Below are 17,323 nucleotides of genomic sequence, written 5' to 3'. Positions count from 1 at the left end.
CTGCCCTCTCCTGCAGCAGAGTGATCCCACCAGTGATCAAAAGGCAATCTCCCCTCTCTGGGAACAGAGCAATCCCACCAGCGACCAAAAGGCAGTCTCTCTACTCTGGCAGCAGAGCGATCCTACACTGATGAAAAGGCAGTTTCTTCCCTCCGGCAACAGAGCGATCCCACCAGTGATCGAAAGACAGTCTCCCCTCTCCTGCAGCAGAGCGATCCCACCAGTGATCAAAAGGCAGTCTCCCCTCTCCTGCAGCAGAGCGATCCCACCAGTGATCAAAACACAGTCTCCCCTCTCCTGCAGCAGAGCGATCCCACCAGTGATCAAAAGGCAGTCTCCCCTCTCCTGCAGCAGAGCGATCTCACCAGTGATCAAAAGGCCGTCTCCCCTCTCCTGCAACAGAGCGATCCCACCAGTGATCAAAAGGCAGTCTCCCTCTCCTGCAGCAGAGCGATCCCACCAGTGATCAAAAGGCATTCTCCCCTCTCCAGTGGCAGAGCGATCCCACCAGTGATCAAAAGGCAGTTTCTCCTCTTCGGTAGCAGAGCGATCCCACCAGTGAGCAAAAGGCAGCCTCCCTACTCTCCAGTGGCAGAGCGATCCCACCAGTGATCAAAACACAGTCTCCCCTCTCTGGGAGCAGAGCGATCCCACCAGTGATCAAAAGGCAATCTCCCCTTTCCAGTGGCAGAGCGATCCCACCAGTGATCAAAAGACAGTCTCCCCTCTCCTGCAGCAGAGCGATCCCACCGGTGATCAAAAGGCAATCTCCCCTCTCTAGTGGCAGAGCGATCCCACCAGTGATCAAAGGCGGTCTCTCCTCTTCGGTAGCAGAGCGATCCCACCAGTGATCAAAAGGCAGTTTCTCCTCTTCGGTAGCAGAGCGATCCCACCAGTGAGCAAAAGGCAGCCTCCCTACTCTCCAGTGGCAGAGCGATCCCACCAGTGATCAAAAGGCATTCTCCCCTCTCCAGTGGCAGAGCGATCCCACCAGTGATCAAAGGCGGTCTCTCCTCTTCGGTAGCAGAGCGATCCCACCAGTGATCAAAAGACAGCCTCCCCTCTCCTGCAGCAGAACGATCCCACCAGTGATCAAAAGGCAGTCTCCCTTCTCCTGCAGCAGAGCGATCCCACCAGTGATCAAAACACAGTCTCCCCTCTCCTGCAGCAGAGCGATCCCACCAGTGATCAAAAGGCATTCTCCCCTCTCCAGTGGCCGAGCGATCCCACCAGTGATCAAAGGCGGTCTCTCCTCTTCGGTAGCAGAGCGATCCCACAGTGATCAAAAGGCAGTTTCTCCCCTCCGGCAGCAGAGTGATCTCACCAGTGATCAAAAGGCAGTCTCCCCTCTCCTGCAGCAGAGCAATCCCACTAGTGAACAAAAAGCAGTCTCCCCTCTCCTGCAGCAGAGCGATCCCACCAGTGATCAAAAGGCAATCTCCCCTCTCTGGGAGCAGAGTGATCCCACCAGTTAAGAAAAGGCAATCTCCCCTCTGCAGTGGCAGAGCGATCCCACCAATGATTAAAAGGCTGTCTCCCCTCTCCTGCAACAGAGCGATCCCACCAGTGATCAAAAGGCATTCTCCCATCTCCAGTGGCAGAGCGATCCCACCAGTGATCAAAGGCGGTCTCTCCTCTTCGGTAGCAGAGCGATCCCACCAGTGATCAAAAGACAGTCTCCCCTCTCCTGCAGCAGAGCGATCCCACCAGTGATCAAAAGGCAGTCTCCTTCTCCTGCAACAGAGCGATCCCACCAGTGATCAAAAGGTAGTCTGCCCTCTCCTGCAGCAGAGCGATCCCACCAGTGATCAAAAGGCAATCTCCCCTCTCTGGGAGCAGAGCAATCCCACCAGCGATCAAAAGGCAGTCTCTCTACTCTGGCAGCAGAGCGAGCCCACAGTGATGAAAAGGCAGTTTCTTCCCTCCGGCAGCAGAGTGATCTCACCAGTGATCAAAAGGCAGTCTCCCCTCTCCTGCAGCAGAGCGATCCCACCAGTGATCAAAACACAGTCTCCCCTCTCCAGTAGCAGAGCGATCTCACCAGTGATCAAAAGGCAGTCTCCCCTCTCCTGCAACAGAGCGATCCCACCAGTGATCAAAAGGCAGTCTCCCTCTCCTGCAGCAGAGCGATCCCACCAGTGATCAAAAGGCATTCTCCCCTCTCCTGTGGCAGAGCGATCCCACCAGTGATCAAAAGGCAGTTTCTCCTCTTCGGTAGCAGACCGATCCCTCCAGTGAGCAAAAGGCAGCCTCCCTACTCTCCAGTGGCAGAGCGATCCCACCAGTGATCAAAACACAGTCTCCCCTCTCTGGGAGCAGAGCGATCCCACCAGTGATCAAAAGGCAATCTCCCCTCTCCAGTGGCAGAGCGATCCCACCAGTGATGAAAAGACAGTCTCCCCTCTCCTGCAGCAGAGCGATCCCACCAGTGATCAAAAGGCAGTCTCCCCTCTCCTGCAGCAGAGCAATCCCACCAGTGATCAAAAAGCAGTCTTCCCTCTCCTGCAGCAGAGCGATCCCACCAGTGATCAAAAGGCAATCTCCCCTCTCTGGGAGCAGAGTGGTCCCACCAGTTATGAAAAGGCAATCTCCCCTCTCCAGTGGCAGAGCAATCCCACCAATGATTAAAAGGCTGTCTCCCCTCTCCTGCAGCAGAGCAATCCCACTAGTGAACAAAAAGCAGTCTCCCCTCTCCTGCAGCAGAGCGATCCCACCAGTGATCAAAAGGCAGTTTCTCCTCTTCGGTAGCAGAGCGATCCCACCAGTGAGCAAAAGGCAGCCTCCCTACTCTCCAGTGGCAGAGCGATCCCACCAGTGATCAAAACACAGTCTCTCCTCTTCGGTAGCAGAGCGATCCCACCAGTGATCAAAAGGCAGTCTCCCCTCTCCTGCAGCAGAGCGATCCCACCAGTGATCAAAAGGCAGTCTCCCTCTCCTGCAGCAGAGCGATCCCACCAGTGATCAAAAGGCATTCTCCCCTCTCCAGTGGCAGAGCGATCCCACCAGTGATCAAAAGGCAGTTTCTCCTCTTCGGTAGCAGAGCGATCCCACCAGTGATCAAAAGACAGTCTCCCCTCTCCTGCAGCAGAGCGATCCCACCAGTGATCAAAAGGCAGTCTCCTTCTCCTGCAACAGAGCTATCCCACCAATGATCAAAAGGTAGTCTGCCCTCTCCTGCAGCAGAGCGATCCCACCAGTGATCAAAAGGCAATCTCCCCTCTCTGGGAGCAGAGTGATTCCACCAGTTATGAAAAGGCAATCTCCCCTCTGCAGTGGCAGAGCGATCCCACCAATGATTAAAAGGCTGTCTCCCCTCTCCAGTGGCAGAGCGATCCCACCAGTGATCAAAAGGCATTCTCCCCTCTCCAGTGGCAGAGCGATCCCACCAGTGATCAAAGGCGGTCTCTCCTCTTCGGTAGCAGAGCGATCCCACCAGTGATCAAAAGGCAGTCTCCCCTCTCCTGCAGCAGAGCGATCCCACCAGTGATCAAAAGGCAATCTCCCCTCTCCAGTGGCAGAGCGATCCCACCAGTGATGAAAAGGCAGTCTCCCCACTCTGGCAGCAGAGCGAGCCCACAGTGATAAAAAGGCAGTTTCTTCCCTCCGGCAGCAGAGTGATCTCACCAGTGATCAAAAGGCAGTCTCCCCTCTCTTGCAGCAGAGCGATCCCACCAGTGATCAAAAGGCAATCTCCCCTCTCCAGTGGCAGAGCGATCCCACCAGTGATCAAAAGGCAGTTTCTCCTCTTCGGTAGCAGAGCGATCCCACCAGTGAGCAAAAGGCAATCTCCCCTCTCTGGGAGCAGAGCAATCCCACCAGTGATCAAAAGACAGTCTCCCCTCTCTTGCAGCAGAGCGATCCCACCAGTGATCAAAAGGCAATCTCCCCTCTCCAGTGGCAGAGCGATCCCACCAGTGATCAAAAGGCAGTTTCTTCCCTCCGGCAGCAGAGTGATCTCACCAGTGATCAAAAGGCAGTCTCCCCTCTCCTGCAACAGAGCGATCCCACCAGTGATCGAAAGACAGTCTCCCCTCTCCTGCAGCGGAGCGATCCCACCAGTGATCAAAAGGCAATCTCCCCTCTCTGGGAGCAGAGCAATCCCACCAGCGATCAAAAGGCAGTCTCTCTACTCTGGCAGCAGAGCGAGCCCACAGTGATGAAAAGGCAGTTTCTTCCCTCCGGCAGCAGAGTGATCTCACCAGTGATCAAAAGGCAGTCTCCCCTCTCCTGCAACAGAGCGATCCCACCAGTGATCGAAAGACAGTCTCCCCTCTCCTGCAGCAGAGCGATCCCACCAGTGATCAATAGGCAATCTCCCCTCTCCAGTAGCAGAGCGATCCCACCAGTGATGAAAAGGCAGTCTCCCCACTCTGGCAGCAGAGCGAGCCCACAGTGATAAAAAGGCAGTTTCTTCCCTCCGGCAGCAGAGTGATCTCACCAGTGATCAAAAGGCAGTCTCCCCTCTCCTGCAACAGAGCGATCCCACCAGTGATCAAAAGGCAGTCTCCCTCTCCTGCAGCAGAGCGATCCCACCAGTGATCAAAAGGCATTCTCCCCTCTCCAGTGGCAGAGCGATCCCACCAGTGATCAAAAGGCAGTTTCTCCTCTTCGGTAGCAGAGCGATCCCACCAGTGAGCAAAAGGCAGCCTCCCTACTCTCCAGTGGCAGAGCGATCCCACCAGTGATCAAAAGGCATTCTCCCCTCTCCAGTGGCAGAGCGATCCCACCAGTGATCAAAAGGCAATCTCCCCTCTCTGGGAGCAGAGCAATCCCACCAGCGATCAAAAGGCAGTCTCTCTACTCTGGCAGCAGAGCGAGCCCACAGTGATGAAAAGGCAGTTTCTTCCCTCCGGCAGCAGAGTGATCTCACCAGTGATCAAAAGGCAGTCTCCCCTCTCCTGCAACAGAGCGATCCCACCAGTGATCGAAAGACAGTCTCCCCTCTCCTGCAGCAGAGCGATCCCACCAGTGATCAAAAGGCAGTCTCCCCTCTCCTGCAGCAGAGCGATCCCACCAGTGATCAAAACACAGTCTCCCCTCTCCTGCAGCAGAGCGATCCCACCAGTGATCAAAAGGCAATCTCCCCTCTCCAGTAGCAGAGCGATCCCACCAGTGATGAAAAGGCAGTCTCCCCACTCTGGCAGCAGAGCGAGCCCACAGTGATAAAAAGGCAGTTTCTTCCCTCCGGCAGCAGAGTGATCTCACCAGTGATCAAACGGCAGTCTCCCTCTCCTGCAGCAGAGCGATCCCACCAGTGATCAAAAGGCATTCTCCCCTCTCCAGTGGCAGAGCGATCCCACCAGTGATCAAAAGGCAGTTTCTCCTCTTCGGTAGCAGAGCGATCCCACCAGTGAGCAAAAGGCAGCCTCCCTACTCTCCAGTGGCAGAGCGATCCCACCAGTGATCAAAACACAGTCTCCCCTCTCTGGGAGCAGAGCGATCCCACCAGTGATCAAAAGGCAATCTCCCCTCTCCAGTGGCAGAGCGATCCCACCAGTGATCAACAGGCAGTCTCCCCTGTCCTGCAGCAGAGCGATCCCGCCAGTGATCAAAAGGCAATCTCCCCTCTCCAGTGGCAGAGCGATCCCACCAGTGATCAAAAGGCAGTCTCTCCTCTTCGGTAGCAGAGTGATCCCACTGTGATCAAAAGGCAGTCTCCCCTCTTCGGTAGCAGAGCGATCCCACCAATGATCAAAAGACAGTCTCCCTCTCCTGCAGCAGAGCGATCCCACCAGTGATCAAAAGGCAATCTCCCTACTCTCCAGTGGCAGAGCAATCCCACCAGTGATCAAAAGGCAGTCTCCCTACTCTGGCAGCAGAGCGATCCCACAGTGATCAAAAGGCAGTTTCTCCCCTCCGGCAGCAGAGTGATCTCAACAGTGATCAAAAGACAGTCTCCCCTCTCCTGCAGCAGAGCGATCCCACAGTGATCAAAAGGCAGTCTCTCCTCTTCGGTAGCAGAGCAATCCCACCAGTGATCAAAAGGCAATCTCCCCTCTCTGGGAGTAAAGCGATCCCACCAGTGATCAAAAGTCAGTCTCCCTACTCTGGCAGCAGAGCAATCCCACCAGTGATCAAAAGACAACCACCTCTCTCTGGTAGCAGAGCGATCCCACAGTGATCAAAAGGAAGTCTCCCCTCTCCTGCAACTGAGTGATCCCACCAGTGATCAACAGACAGTCTTCCCTCTCCTGCAGCAGAGCAATCCCACCTGTGATCAAAAGAGAATCTCCCGTCTCCTGCAGCAGAGCGACCCCCAACCTCCGGCAATTAAATATCAGACAGCCAGCATTGACTCTCCACATTCACCTCGATGTTTCAATCTGTCTCGTCGCTTTAATCGGTGAACAATGGAAACTTTAATTGGCAAAATGGAGTGAAACATTGGCTGATGTCTCGTTCCAGTTGCCTGCCACGAGGTTCACACACGCTGCCTCTGCCTCCATGGATCCTCTCAGAGACTGCAGAGCTCTTAAACAACCAAACGATCTCCAAACTGCAAATCACAAGCTCCAGCAGTTCCAGGCTCACATTCAGGGTGAAAATCAAACGTGAAAGACATAAAAGTAGTGAAATATATGATTTCCTGGTCTATCCAGAAGGTGTTGACCGTGGGAGTGTTGTATACAGGCACCATTTAGACTGGAATCTTAAATTCTCTTCCTCCGGTCTCTTAAGTTCAAACAATCACCCTCAAAAAATAAATGACAGATCATCTTTTATAATTTTATTTAAACTGTGGAACTCAATACCAAAAACTGTAAGGGATGCAGACTCATTTGACACTTTTAACCGCCAACTCAGAACCTGTTTAACCTTGCTCTTACCTGACATCACTTTGTCTTTTATTTTCGTGTTTGCACTTTAGCACTTTGAACTAAATTGTGTGTATGAAAAGCCCTCAACAGATAGGCCATTATTATTGTTGTTGATCTATATTATCTCTCTTTTCAGGCAGAGGTTGAAGAAACACTCAAGAGAATCCAGAACCAGAAGGGTGTTCTAGGAATTATTATTGTCAATGTAGAAGGTATTCAGAACAGTTTCTTTTTCCTGGAGCTCAATTTCAGTTAGATTTTTTCTGGTTCATCATTGAAAGGGTTTATAGATGAGGAGCATTTGATGACTCTGGGCCTGAACTCGCTCAAGTTTGGAGGAAAGGGGGATATCTCATTGAAACCTATGAAATATTGAAAGGGTTAAGCAGAGTGGATGTGGAGAGAACCAATCCTCAGACAGATCAGAAGTGGAGAGAGTGAGCAATTTCAGGTTCCTGGGTGTCAAGATGTCTTGAGAATCTAACTTGGTCCCAACATATCAATGTAGCAAAAAGAAGGCAAGACAGTGCCCATATTTCATTTGGAGTTTGAAGAAATTTGGTTTGTCACCTAAAGCACTCGAAAATTCCTATAGATGTTCTGTGGAAAGCACTCTGACAGGCTGCATCACTGTCTGGTATGGGGATGGGGGAGCTACTGCACAGGATCGAAATAAACTTCAGAGAGTTGTAAACTTAATTAGCTCCATAATGAGCACAAGCCACCATAATATTCAGGACATCTTCAAGGAGTGGAGCTTTAAAAAGCTGACATCCATCATTAAGAACCCCCATCAACCACTTCCCTGGGAAATAGAAAGATCACGATGTTGAATTGTATTTTAAAAGCATTTTGTTAACAATGTGTTTAGAGCAAAGAATTGCTGTTGGAAAAAATATCGACATAACTTTCATTTCTCTGACTTAACATTTTTCTGAGATCTTCTGGAGGTTTTGGTGGTTTAGATTGAGTAGTAGTAGTAGATTGAGGAGCCAAATGGCTGCCTTCTGATACTGTATCTTGTGTTCTTAAAATGGCACCTCTGTATGTTGAAAGTGAAAGTCAAGTTGATTGTCATTTGCACAAGACATGTTTGCACAGGCACAATGAAAAATTAGCATGATACAGACTCTCAGCATCGCAAAATTTCAATGTCCATTTATTATCAAAGTTTGTATACAGAATACAATCTGAGATTCGTACTCCCACAGGCAGTCACGAAACAAAGAAACACCATGGAACCCGTTCAAGAAAACATCAAACACCCATTGCGCGAAGAAGAACAAACTACGCAAACAGCAAAATGCAAGCAAATGACACATAGGATGTCAAACGTCAAACTGGGAGTCCAGCAGTATTCAGTTTAGCTCAGCTGGGCATCACGCTGCTGGCCCGCTGCAGGCTGCACACACAGCCATTCTTCACTGAAGCGCCCCAGTCCATATCGATCGCCTGACCAAGTTCAAGTTTAGTTTATTGACTTTCAATCATACACAGTACACCGCCAAACGAAACAATGTTCCTCCAGACCAAAGTGCACAACACAGTAAATATAACTCACACACAACACAAAAATTGATATTACCACAAATAAAATAACAAATAATAAAATATACTCTGGAAGACTGACATTTAATGTAAGGTGCATTAATGACACGAGTTAAGAAGTAAAGAGTAATACACTACTGGTGCTTCGTGCATGATGAGACGTGGGTGGTGGCAGGAAGTTCAGTAGTCTCACGGCCTGGGGGAAGAACTCGTTTCCCTTCCTAGGACAAGTCTTGTCCTAATGCCATGGCACCTCCTACCTGATGGTAGGATTGTGGGATGGATGAGAGGATCCTTGACAATGCTAAGGGCCCAACATATGAAGCGATCCTGATAAATATCTTGGATGGGAGGAAAGGACACCCCAATGTGTCTCTCAGCAGCCCTCGCAGTCCTTTGTAGGGTCTTACAGTCATACCCAACCATCCTCATGTAGCCCCCGGGTAAGCCTCAGGCTCGCTCGGCTCACTTTCATCCAGGGGGAGCAGCCTTCGGCCCCGCCAAACTGAGTAATCAAGTTTGTGTGGATGCTGTGTGATGTATCCCACCCCGCCAAATAACAGACAGTACATCATATGCAATTAAATAATTACACTTTATAAGTATTTCTTGGTGATGGGTTAGTAGAAACAAACACAATGAAGGCACCAAGTCAGTAACTCTATCAGTTCTGTGCACAAATAATTCATTGGAGCTCTTACAGAACCGAGTCTTCCTTTCCTCCAGTCGCTGTCCTCCAAGCTCCGGGGACCACCCTCGGTAATCGACCAAATGCTCCACATGAGTCTCTCCTCATCTCCTCTCCTCGCCGAAGACCCTGGGCCTTGGACTCCCGCTCAGGATCCGTTCCATTGCCCAGCTTACAGCATCGCATCTCCTCGCTCTGTCCCCACCGCGACTTCTGCCCAAAACCCGCGAAAACAATAGCTTACAGACACACAAGAAATAATAACATCTATCTCAATTGGTTAGCAATGAATACAATTCTCGTTATCAGTAATTATAACCCAAACATGCTGCTATAGAGAACCACTGTCTCAGCAGTTAACAGTACAGAGAAGCCATTTTATTATAACATAACGAAGCCATTTTATTAGCTTTAGCAGTAACATAAAAGAAGAAACCCCTTACACTCAGATTTAGCCTCCCTACATCAGCCTTTCTTCCCAACAGCTGCCACTTTAATGGTGACAAGTCTAACTTTGTGTGTGTGTCCCTGCATCCAGGTATCCCAATCCGGTCGACCATGGACAACGCAACCACGGCTCAGTACGCAGGGCTTATCCATCAGCTGTCCATGAAAGCCAGGAGCACCATCCGGGACATCGATGCCCAGAATGACCTCACCTTCCTCAGGATCCGGAGCAAGAAACACGAGATTATGGTTGCACCCGGTAAATGTGCTCTTATTTCACTCTGTCCGCCTGCTTATTTTGAGCATCCTTCGCCCACTGGCCCCACCACCCAGAGCTCTCTCTGTCTCTGCAGGTGCCCAATGCCTCAGAGACCAGTCAGCTACTGAGCAACCTCAGATATCTGGTAGGAGCTCCCAGCCATGGTGACAACTTCCATAACCACTGTTCCCACACACTTCACATTTATTACTCCACAGCTGGAATTTACTTTTATATAATGTTAATATAATTTTGAAATTATGTTAATATAATTTTGAAATCTACAGTCTACTGCCCTCACTGAATTATTGTAACACAACCAGTCAGCCAAACTCCATTCAAAAATGACCTGAAGATCGGAATGTAGAATCCTAGCTCCTTGGTTTTATTGCAGGCTCAATGGCGTGACGTAGTGAATAAGCTGATTGAAATTATGTTTATTTTATTGTCATTTAACTATGTACATGTATATAACCGTATAATGTATATAGAAATGAGACAACATTTCTCTGAACCAGAGTGTAAAGCACAGTGATACACATAACACATGATAACTTATGCAGGTACAGATAAAATCTATAGATGAATCACACAAATAACAAACTAAAGTGCATTAATTTTAAATATTGAAAGGTACGGAACAGATTAACCAGTGAGACATCGAATACAATGCGGCAGGGAGTTCAGAAACCCAATGGCCTGGGGGAACAAATTGTTTCTCATTCTGACCATTCTTATTTTTATGCATCTATAGTCTCCTGCCTGATGGTAGAAAGTCAAAGAGGATGCTGGATGGATGGGTGGGATCCTTAATAATACTAAGGGCCCTCCTGATAAATGTCGCCGATGGATGGTAGGGAGACCCCTTTGATCCTGTCAGCTGTTCTCACAGTCCTTTGTAGGGACTTCTGGTCCGATGTTCGACTGCTCCCATACCAGATAGAGCTGCAACTTGTCAGGACACTCTCAATGGTGCTCCTGTAAAACACGGTTAAGATGGGGGTGGGGGGTGAGCCTAGCTTGCCTCATTCTCCTTAGGAAGTGGAGAGGCTGCTGTGCCTTCTTGTTCAGATGAGACATCCATGATGTGAACTCCCAAGAACTTGGTGCAGTTAACTCTCTGCGCGGAGGACGCAGGTATGTGCAGGGGGGATGGTTTGTCTGCACCTTCTTGAACTCCACAATGCTTTCCTTTGTCTTCTCCTTGTAAAGGATCAGAATCCGGTTTATTATCATCGGCACGTGTTGTGGAATTTGTTAACTTAGCAGCAGCAGTTCAATGCAATACATAATATAGAAAAAGAACAACATAAAATAACAATAATAAATAAATAAGTAAATTATAGTGTATATATATATATATATATATAGAATGGATTAAAAATTATGCAGAAAACAAAAATAAAGTATATTTCTGTTAGTTTGTTCTTCTCACGCCAATCCACCAGCCACTCCACTCCCTCTCTGTACTCCCATCTCATCATCATTCTTGATAAGACCAACCACTGTTGTGTTATCTGCAAACATGATGACGCGGTCTCAGCTAGATCCTCAACACAGTCCATAAGGCCATAAGACATGGGAGCAGAATTAGGCCATTCAGCCCATCGAGTCTGCTCTACCATTCCATCATGGCTGGTCCCAGATCCCACTCAACCCCATTCACCTGCCTTTTCGCCATATCCTTTGATGCCCTGATTGATCAGAAAACGATTAACTTCCACCTTAAATATACCCACGGACTAGGCCTCCACTGCAGTCTGTGGCAGAGTGTTCCACGGATTCACTACTCCCTAGCTAAAAAAATTCCTCCTTACCTCTGTTCTAAAATGTCGCGCCTCAATTTTGAGGCTGTGCCCTGTAGTTCTGGATACCCACAACATAGGAAACATCCTCTGTACATCCTCCCTATCTAGTCCTTTCACATTCAATAGGTTTCAATGAGATCCCCATACACTCTTCTAAATTCCAGTGAGTACAGGCCCAAAGCTGCCAAACACTCCTCATATGTTAACCCCTTCATTCCTGGAATCATCCTCGTGAACCTCCTCTGGACTCTCTCCAATGACAACACATCCTTTCTAAAATATGGGGCCCAAAACTGTTGACGATACTCCAAGTGCGGCTTTACTAGTGTCTTATAAAGGCTCAGCATTATCTCCTTGCTTTTATACTCTACTCCCCTTGAAATAAATGGCAACATTGCGTTTGCCTTCTTTACCACAGACTCAACCTGTAAATTAACCTTGTGGGAGTCTTGCCCGAGGACTCCAAGGTCCCTCTGCACCTCTGATGTTTGAACCTTCTCCCCATTTAGATAATAGTCTGCACTATTGTTCCTTTGTCATGTATCAGCAGTGGGCTGAGCACAAAGCCTTGTGGGTCACCAGTGCTCAGTTTAATGACACTAGAGACATTGCTGCCCACATGAACTGACTGTGGCCTTACTGTTAAGAAACCAGTATCCAATTGCAGAGGGAGGTGTTGAGACCCAGCGAGGACAGTTTCCCCACCAGTTTCTGGGGTATGATGGTGTTCAATGCTGATCTGAAATCTATGAACAGCAGTGTGGCATGAGAGACCCCATTTTCCAGGTAGGACAGGACAGAGTGGAGGTCAGAGGCTATTGCATCATCAGTGGATCGGTTTGAGTGATAAGTGATTTAGAAAGGGTTCAGTGTAGCTTTAATGTGCTCCATCACCAGCCACTTCATAACGGTTGATGTTAATGCCACCATACGACAGTCATTTAGGCAGGTTACCGCTTCCTTCTTTGGCACTGGAATGATGGTTGCCACCGTGGAAACCAAGAACGTGTTGTCATTGGAGAGAGTCCAGAGGAGGTGCATGAGGATGACTCCAGGAATGAAGGGGTTAGCATATGAGAAGCGTTTGGCAGCTTTGGGACTGCGCTCACTGGAATTTAGAAGGATGCAGGGGGGATCCTATTGAAACCTACCGAATGTTGAAAAGACTGGATAAGGTGGATGTGGAGAGGACGTTTCCTGTGGTGTGGGTATCCAGACCAGAGGGCACAGCATAAGAACTGAACAGCAACCCTTCAGAACAGAGGTAAGGTTTAGCCAGAGAGTACTGAATCTGTGGAATACTCTGCCACAGACTGTGGTGGAGGCCAAGTCCGTGCGCATATTTAAGGCGGAAGTTGATAGTTTCCTGATCGGTGGGGGCATCAAAGGATATGGCGAGAAGACAGGTGTATGGGGTTGAGTGGGATCCGGAACCAGCCATGATGGAATGGTGGAGCAGACTCGATGGGCTGAATGGCCTAATTCTGCTCCTATGTCTCATGGTCTTATATTAAATATGTCCGTCAGCTGGGCTGCGCAGTCTTTCAAAACCCAACCTGGTGTTTTATCAGGCCCCACAGCTTTGCATGGGTTGACTCTGGCCAGGGTCTTCCCCACCTCAGCCGCAGCCAGGAGGTGTGTCTGCTCCCCTGGGGGGAGGTTACTGATCTGAAACTGTTGATTTTAAAATAAAAGCTGAATGTGCTTAATCACATAGGAAAAAAAAGAAAAATCAATTGCCTGAAGGATGGAACATGCATTCAGTGAAATACTGTGCAATTAATTATATGTTAATCAATATAATTCATAAATTTTCTAACTAATAAACATACCATAACTTTGACTTTGAAATACTTAGATCTTCAACGTAATTACATCGTCAGTGTTTCAAGTTACAACGCTGTTATAAGTTGTAACAATAACACAGAATGGAAGTTGGTAGTTCATTGTTAATAAATACTATATTAAAAATTTTACGTGCCATACAGTTTTCAGGCTGGGTAAAAATTGCCTGCTCAGAACAATGGGTGGTCTGTGCAGCTGTAAAAAAAATAATTAGAGGGAACATTTCTTTCTCTCCCCCACCCCCGGCAATCTTAGCATTTATGAGCATCAGGGGAAGGAAGTACTGAGAATGAATTTAAGTCTGGGATTAAGGATTGAATAATGGTGCTCCCATGCAAAGGGAAACATGGACAACACAATACCTCATTCTCACCTGAGCACCCTGTGTTAAAAGACATTTGGATGGGTACATGGTTAGAGGGATATGGGCTCCTTCTGCAATCAACCCCTCCTTACATGGATCCACCTGTCTCTCGCCCTTCTCCTTTCCCTCACCTTTTTGTACTGGCTACCCCCCATCTTCATCATATTGATGACAGACAGCAGCATCCATCATCAAGGACCCCACCATCCAGGCCAAGCTCTCTTCTCACTGCCGCCATCAGGAAGGAGGTATAGAAGCCTTAGGTCCCACACCACCAGGTTCAGGAACAGTTATCCATCAACCATCAGGATCTTGAACCAGCGTGGGTGAATAACTCACTCGCTCCAATGCTGAACTGACTCCACAACCTACAGACTCACTTTCAAGGACTCTACAACTCAGTGTTATTTATTTATGAATGCAAGACATTCTGCAGATGCTGGAAATCCAGAGCAACACACACACAATGCTGAAGGAACTCAGCAGGTCAGGCAGCAATCTTGGAAAGGAATAAAGAGTCGATGTTTCATCAGGATTGGAAGGGGGAAGGATAAATATTAGTTATTTATTATTATTTGCATGATTTGTCCTCTTTTGCACATTGGAAATTTGTCAGTATTTTTAAGTGTAGTTTTCCATAAATTCTATTGTACTTTATTTTCCTGTGAATGCCTGCAAAAAATGAATCTCTAGGTAGTACATGGTGACAGTTACAAACTTTGATAATAAATTTACTTTGAACTTTGATGTGCATTAAATTACCAGAGAATATCGGCCTGTCATCAACCTGTTCTTCATTTCCCTTTCAGACAAGGAGTATTTATTAATTGTCATCCAGAATCCCAGTGAGTGACCTCCCCATCATCGCCTCCTGTACAGTGTTGCACCGATGGAAATCACATGTTTACCTGGCAGTGTTGAACAGCTCCTGTGCCTCTTTGAGATCTCTCTCGAGCATCCGTACCTTTCCCAAGCGGCTGAATGGATCCAGTCTTTGGTGACCAGCAGGCTGCTGCTAATAACTTTGACTTATTTACATTTGGTATCCATTAACCAGTCGAGTCTTCGGTAAAAGCTGTCTCATTGCCATGTTACCATTGGTAGATACTATAAATAACTAGTTAAACTGCATGCTCTTCAGAGAAACAGGAAGCAATCTCTGGCTTAAACTGCAGTACTTAATGAGTAACAGTCTTAATAAAGTAATAGCACTTTGCACCATTTTCATGTTTGTGTGGGGCTGAGTTAAGATTGTAACCAACGTATTGGGAAGGAAGGTTGGAGAAGCACGATTCATCTTGTAAATTGGACGGGGATATTTTTGGATAGGAAAGAGTTGGTAATTAAGATGAGTAATCTTTGGGGTCCTAGAGATTTAATCTTTAACTGTTTGGCTCTTCATTCTTTCTGAACTATCATTAAGAAATGGTCAGTACATATTAGTTATTTAGACCATCTGTAACACGCTGGTTGGGTGGGTGAAAGAGAAACCGATGTAAAAGACCATTGTGCTTTTTTTAAAAAAAATAAAGACCTTGCTCCCTTAGAGCACTTTGTTCTCAGTTTTTCTGCTTGAGATTGGATTTGACTTGTCGAATTCCTCCAGCATTTTGTGTGTGTGTGTGTGTGTGTGTGTGTGTGTGTGTGTTTGTGTGTGTGTGTGTGTGTGTGTGTGTGTGTGCGCGCGCATGCATTGCTCAGGGTTTGAAAGCTAAAATATTTAGAATATACTGCAAAAGCAAGAATGTAATGCTGAGGCTTTATAAGGCATTGTTCAGACTGCGCTTGGAATATTGTGAGCAGCTTTGGGCCCTTTATCTAAGAAAAGATGTGCTGCCTTTGGAGAGAGTCCAGAGGAGATTCCAGGAATGGACTAGGCAGCTTAAATAGTTTGTCATGGATTAGACGGAATAACATATGACGAGCGTTTGGACACGTACATGCTGGGGTTTAGAAGAGTGGGGAGGGGCCATTGAAAGGCCTTGATAGACTTGGATATGGAAAGGATATTTCCTATAGTGGAGGAGTCTAGGACATGAGGGCACAGCCTCAGAATAGAGGGAGAACCCTTCAGAATGGAGATGAGGAGGAAGTTCTGTAGCTAAAGGGTAGTGAATCTGTCCAGCTACAAATTCTCAATTGGATTGAGGTCTGGACTCTGACTTGGCCATTCCAGCGCATTAACTTTGTTGTTTTTAAGCCATTCCTGTGTAGCCTTGGCTTTATGCTTGTGGTCATTGCCTTGCTGAAAACAAATCTTCTCCCAAGTTAACAACAGGAATTCTGCAGATGCTGGAAATTCAAGCAACACACATCAAAGTTGCTGGTGAACGCAGCAGGCCAGGCAGCATCTCTAGGAAGAGGTACAGTCAATGCTTCAGGCCGAGACCCTTCGTCAGGACTAACTGAAGGAAGAGTTAGTAAGAGATTTGAAAGTGGGAGGGGGAGGGGGAGATCCAAAATGATAGGAGAAGACAGGAGAGGGAGGTGAATACTTTTTATAGGCACTGTATATTTGTTATTTCAGTTCATGATTCATTTCAGAATAACTAATGCCAAGATTAAGAAAAGCATTTTTATTGGTCCACAAATCAAACAGGTCATCAACAGCAGGCAATTCAAAGAACTTCTAGTGGGACTGGAGAAAATCGCATGGAAGGGATTCAAGGAAGTTGCTGAAAATTTTCTTGGCAACTACAGAGCACCAAACTACATGCAGCTGCTTGACAACAAACTTCAAAACCATGAAGAGCAACAGGTTATTAAAGATTCATTTTCTGCATTTCCATTTAGACTTCTTCCCTGCAAATATTGGTGTTGTGAGTGATGAGCACGGTGAAAGGTTTCACCAGGACATTGCGATCATGGAGAAGCAGTATCTGGGCAAATGGAATCCATCAATGCTGGTTGACTATTCTGAGGCAAGAAGCTGCAGAATCAGAATAAGGTTTAATATCATCAGGATATGCCGTGAAATTTGTTAACCTTGCATCAGTGCAAATGGAAATCATCTAAACACTTTTAACTTAGTTAAACTATTGCAAAGTGTCAGCACCGTTATGCAATTAAGTGCATTATATTCAATAAAAGTTAATTTCTTGTTTTTCCAAATATCTTACATGATAAAAGTGGTTCAACTTCAAGTACTCTATCATAAACAAAAAGAAATTGTGAGGAAGAACTACTTGCAAAAAAAAGCTGTTTAGTGTAATGTGTTCCAGTGTGCTGATCAAGACGTTTAAAAAGTAAAATCACTCATATTCATCAGTTGAACAGCGGCACATCTCTTTAACTGGATGGCTTCTGCAATTATCGCTGTTCCAGCAGGGGGCGCCCATGTCCATCTGTGCAGTGCAGGGCGCAGACACAGCAGTCCTCGCCATCGAAGGAAGACCTATTTAACTGAGCCTCTTATCAGCGGCTGAGTGACTGAGTGACAGGGCTTGACCCTTGCCGTAGCGTTGTTGCCACCAGTTCCCTGGGGACAGTTCCCTGGCGCAGGCTGCATCTTACAGACCTTGCAGAGTAATTGGAGAGCAGGCTGCG

The 17,323-nt window shown here is 47.4% G+C and overlaps 1 protein-coding gene across 2 annotated transcripts in view; it reads left to right on the top strand.

The window, feature by feature from the left end:
* The window catches only part of LOC140187897 (dynein light chain roadblock-type 2-like), a 136,381-nt gene extending 121,041 nt beyond the window's left edge, over positions 1-15,340 (top strand). For both annotated transcript variants that reach the window (XM_072243742.1, XM_072243733.1), the window contains exons 2-4: positions 6,955-7,030; positions 9,593-9,760; positions 14,587-15,340. In XM_072243742.1, coding sequence (XP_072099843.1) covers positions 6,955-7,030; positions 9,593-9,760; positions 14,587-14,630 — 288 coding nt within the window. In that variant the 3' untranslated portion in view covers positions 14,631-15,340. The remainder of the gene's footprint in view (positions 1-6,954; positions 7,031-9,592; positions 9,761-14,586) is intronic.
* Positions 15,341-17,323: the final 1,983 nt, after the last annotated feature.

The sequence above is a fragment of the Mobula birostris genome, chromosome 2, assembly GCF_030028105.1.
Source record: "Mobula birostris isolate sMobBir1 chromosome 2, sMobBir1.hap1, whole genome shotgun sequence".
NCBI classification, from domain to species: domain Eukaryota; kingdom Metazoa; phylum Chordata; class Chondrichthyes; order Myliobatiformes; family Myliobatidae; genus Mobula; species Mobula birostris.
The sequence above is the reverse complement of the archived record's forward strand: the minus strand, read 5'-3'. Positions and strand labels throughout refer to the sequence as shown.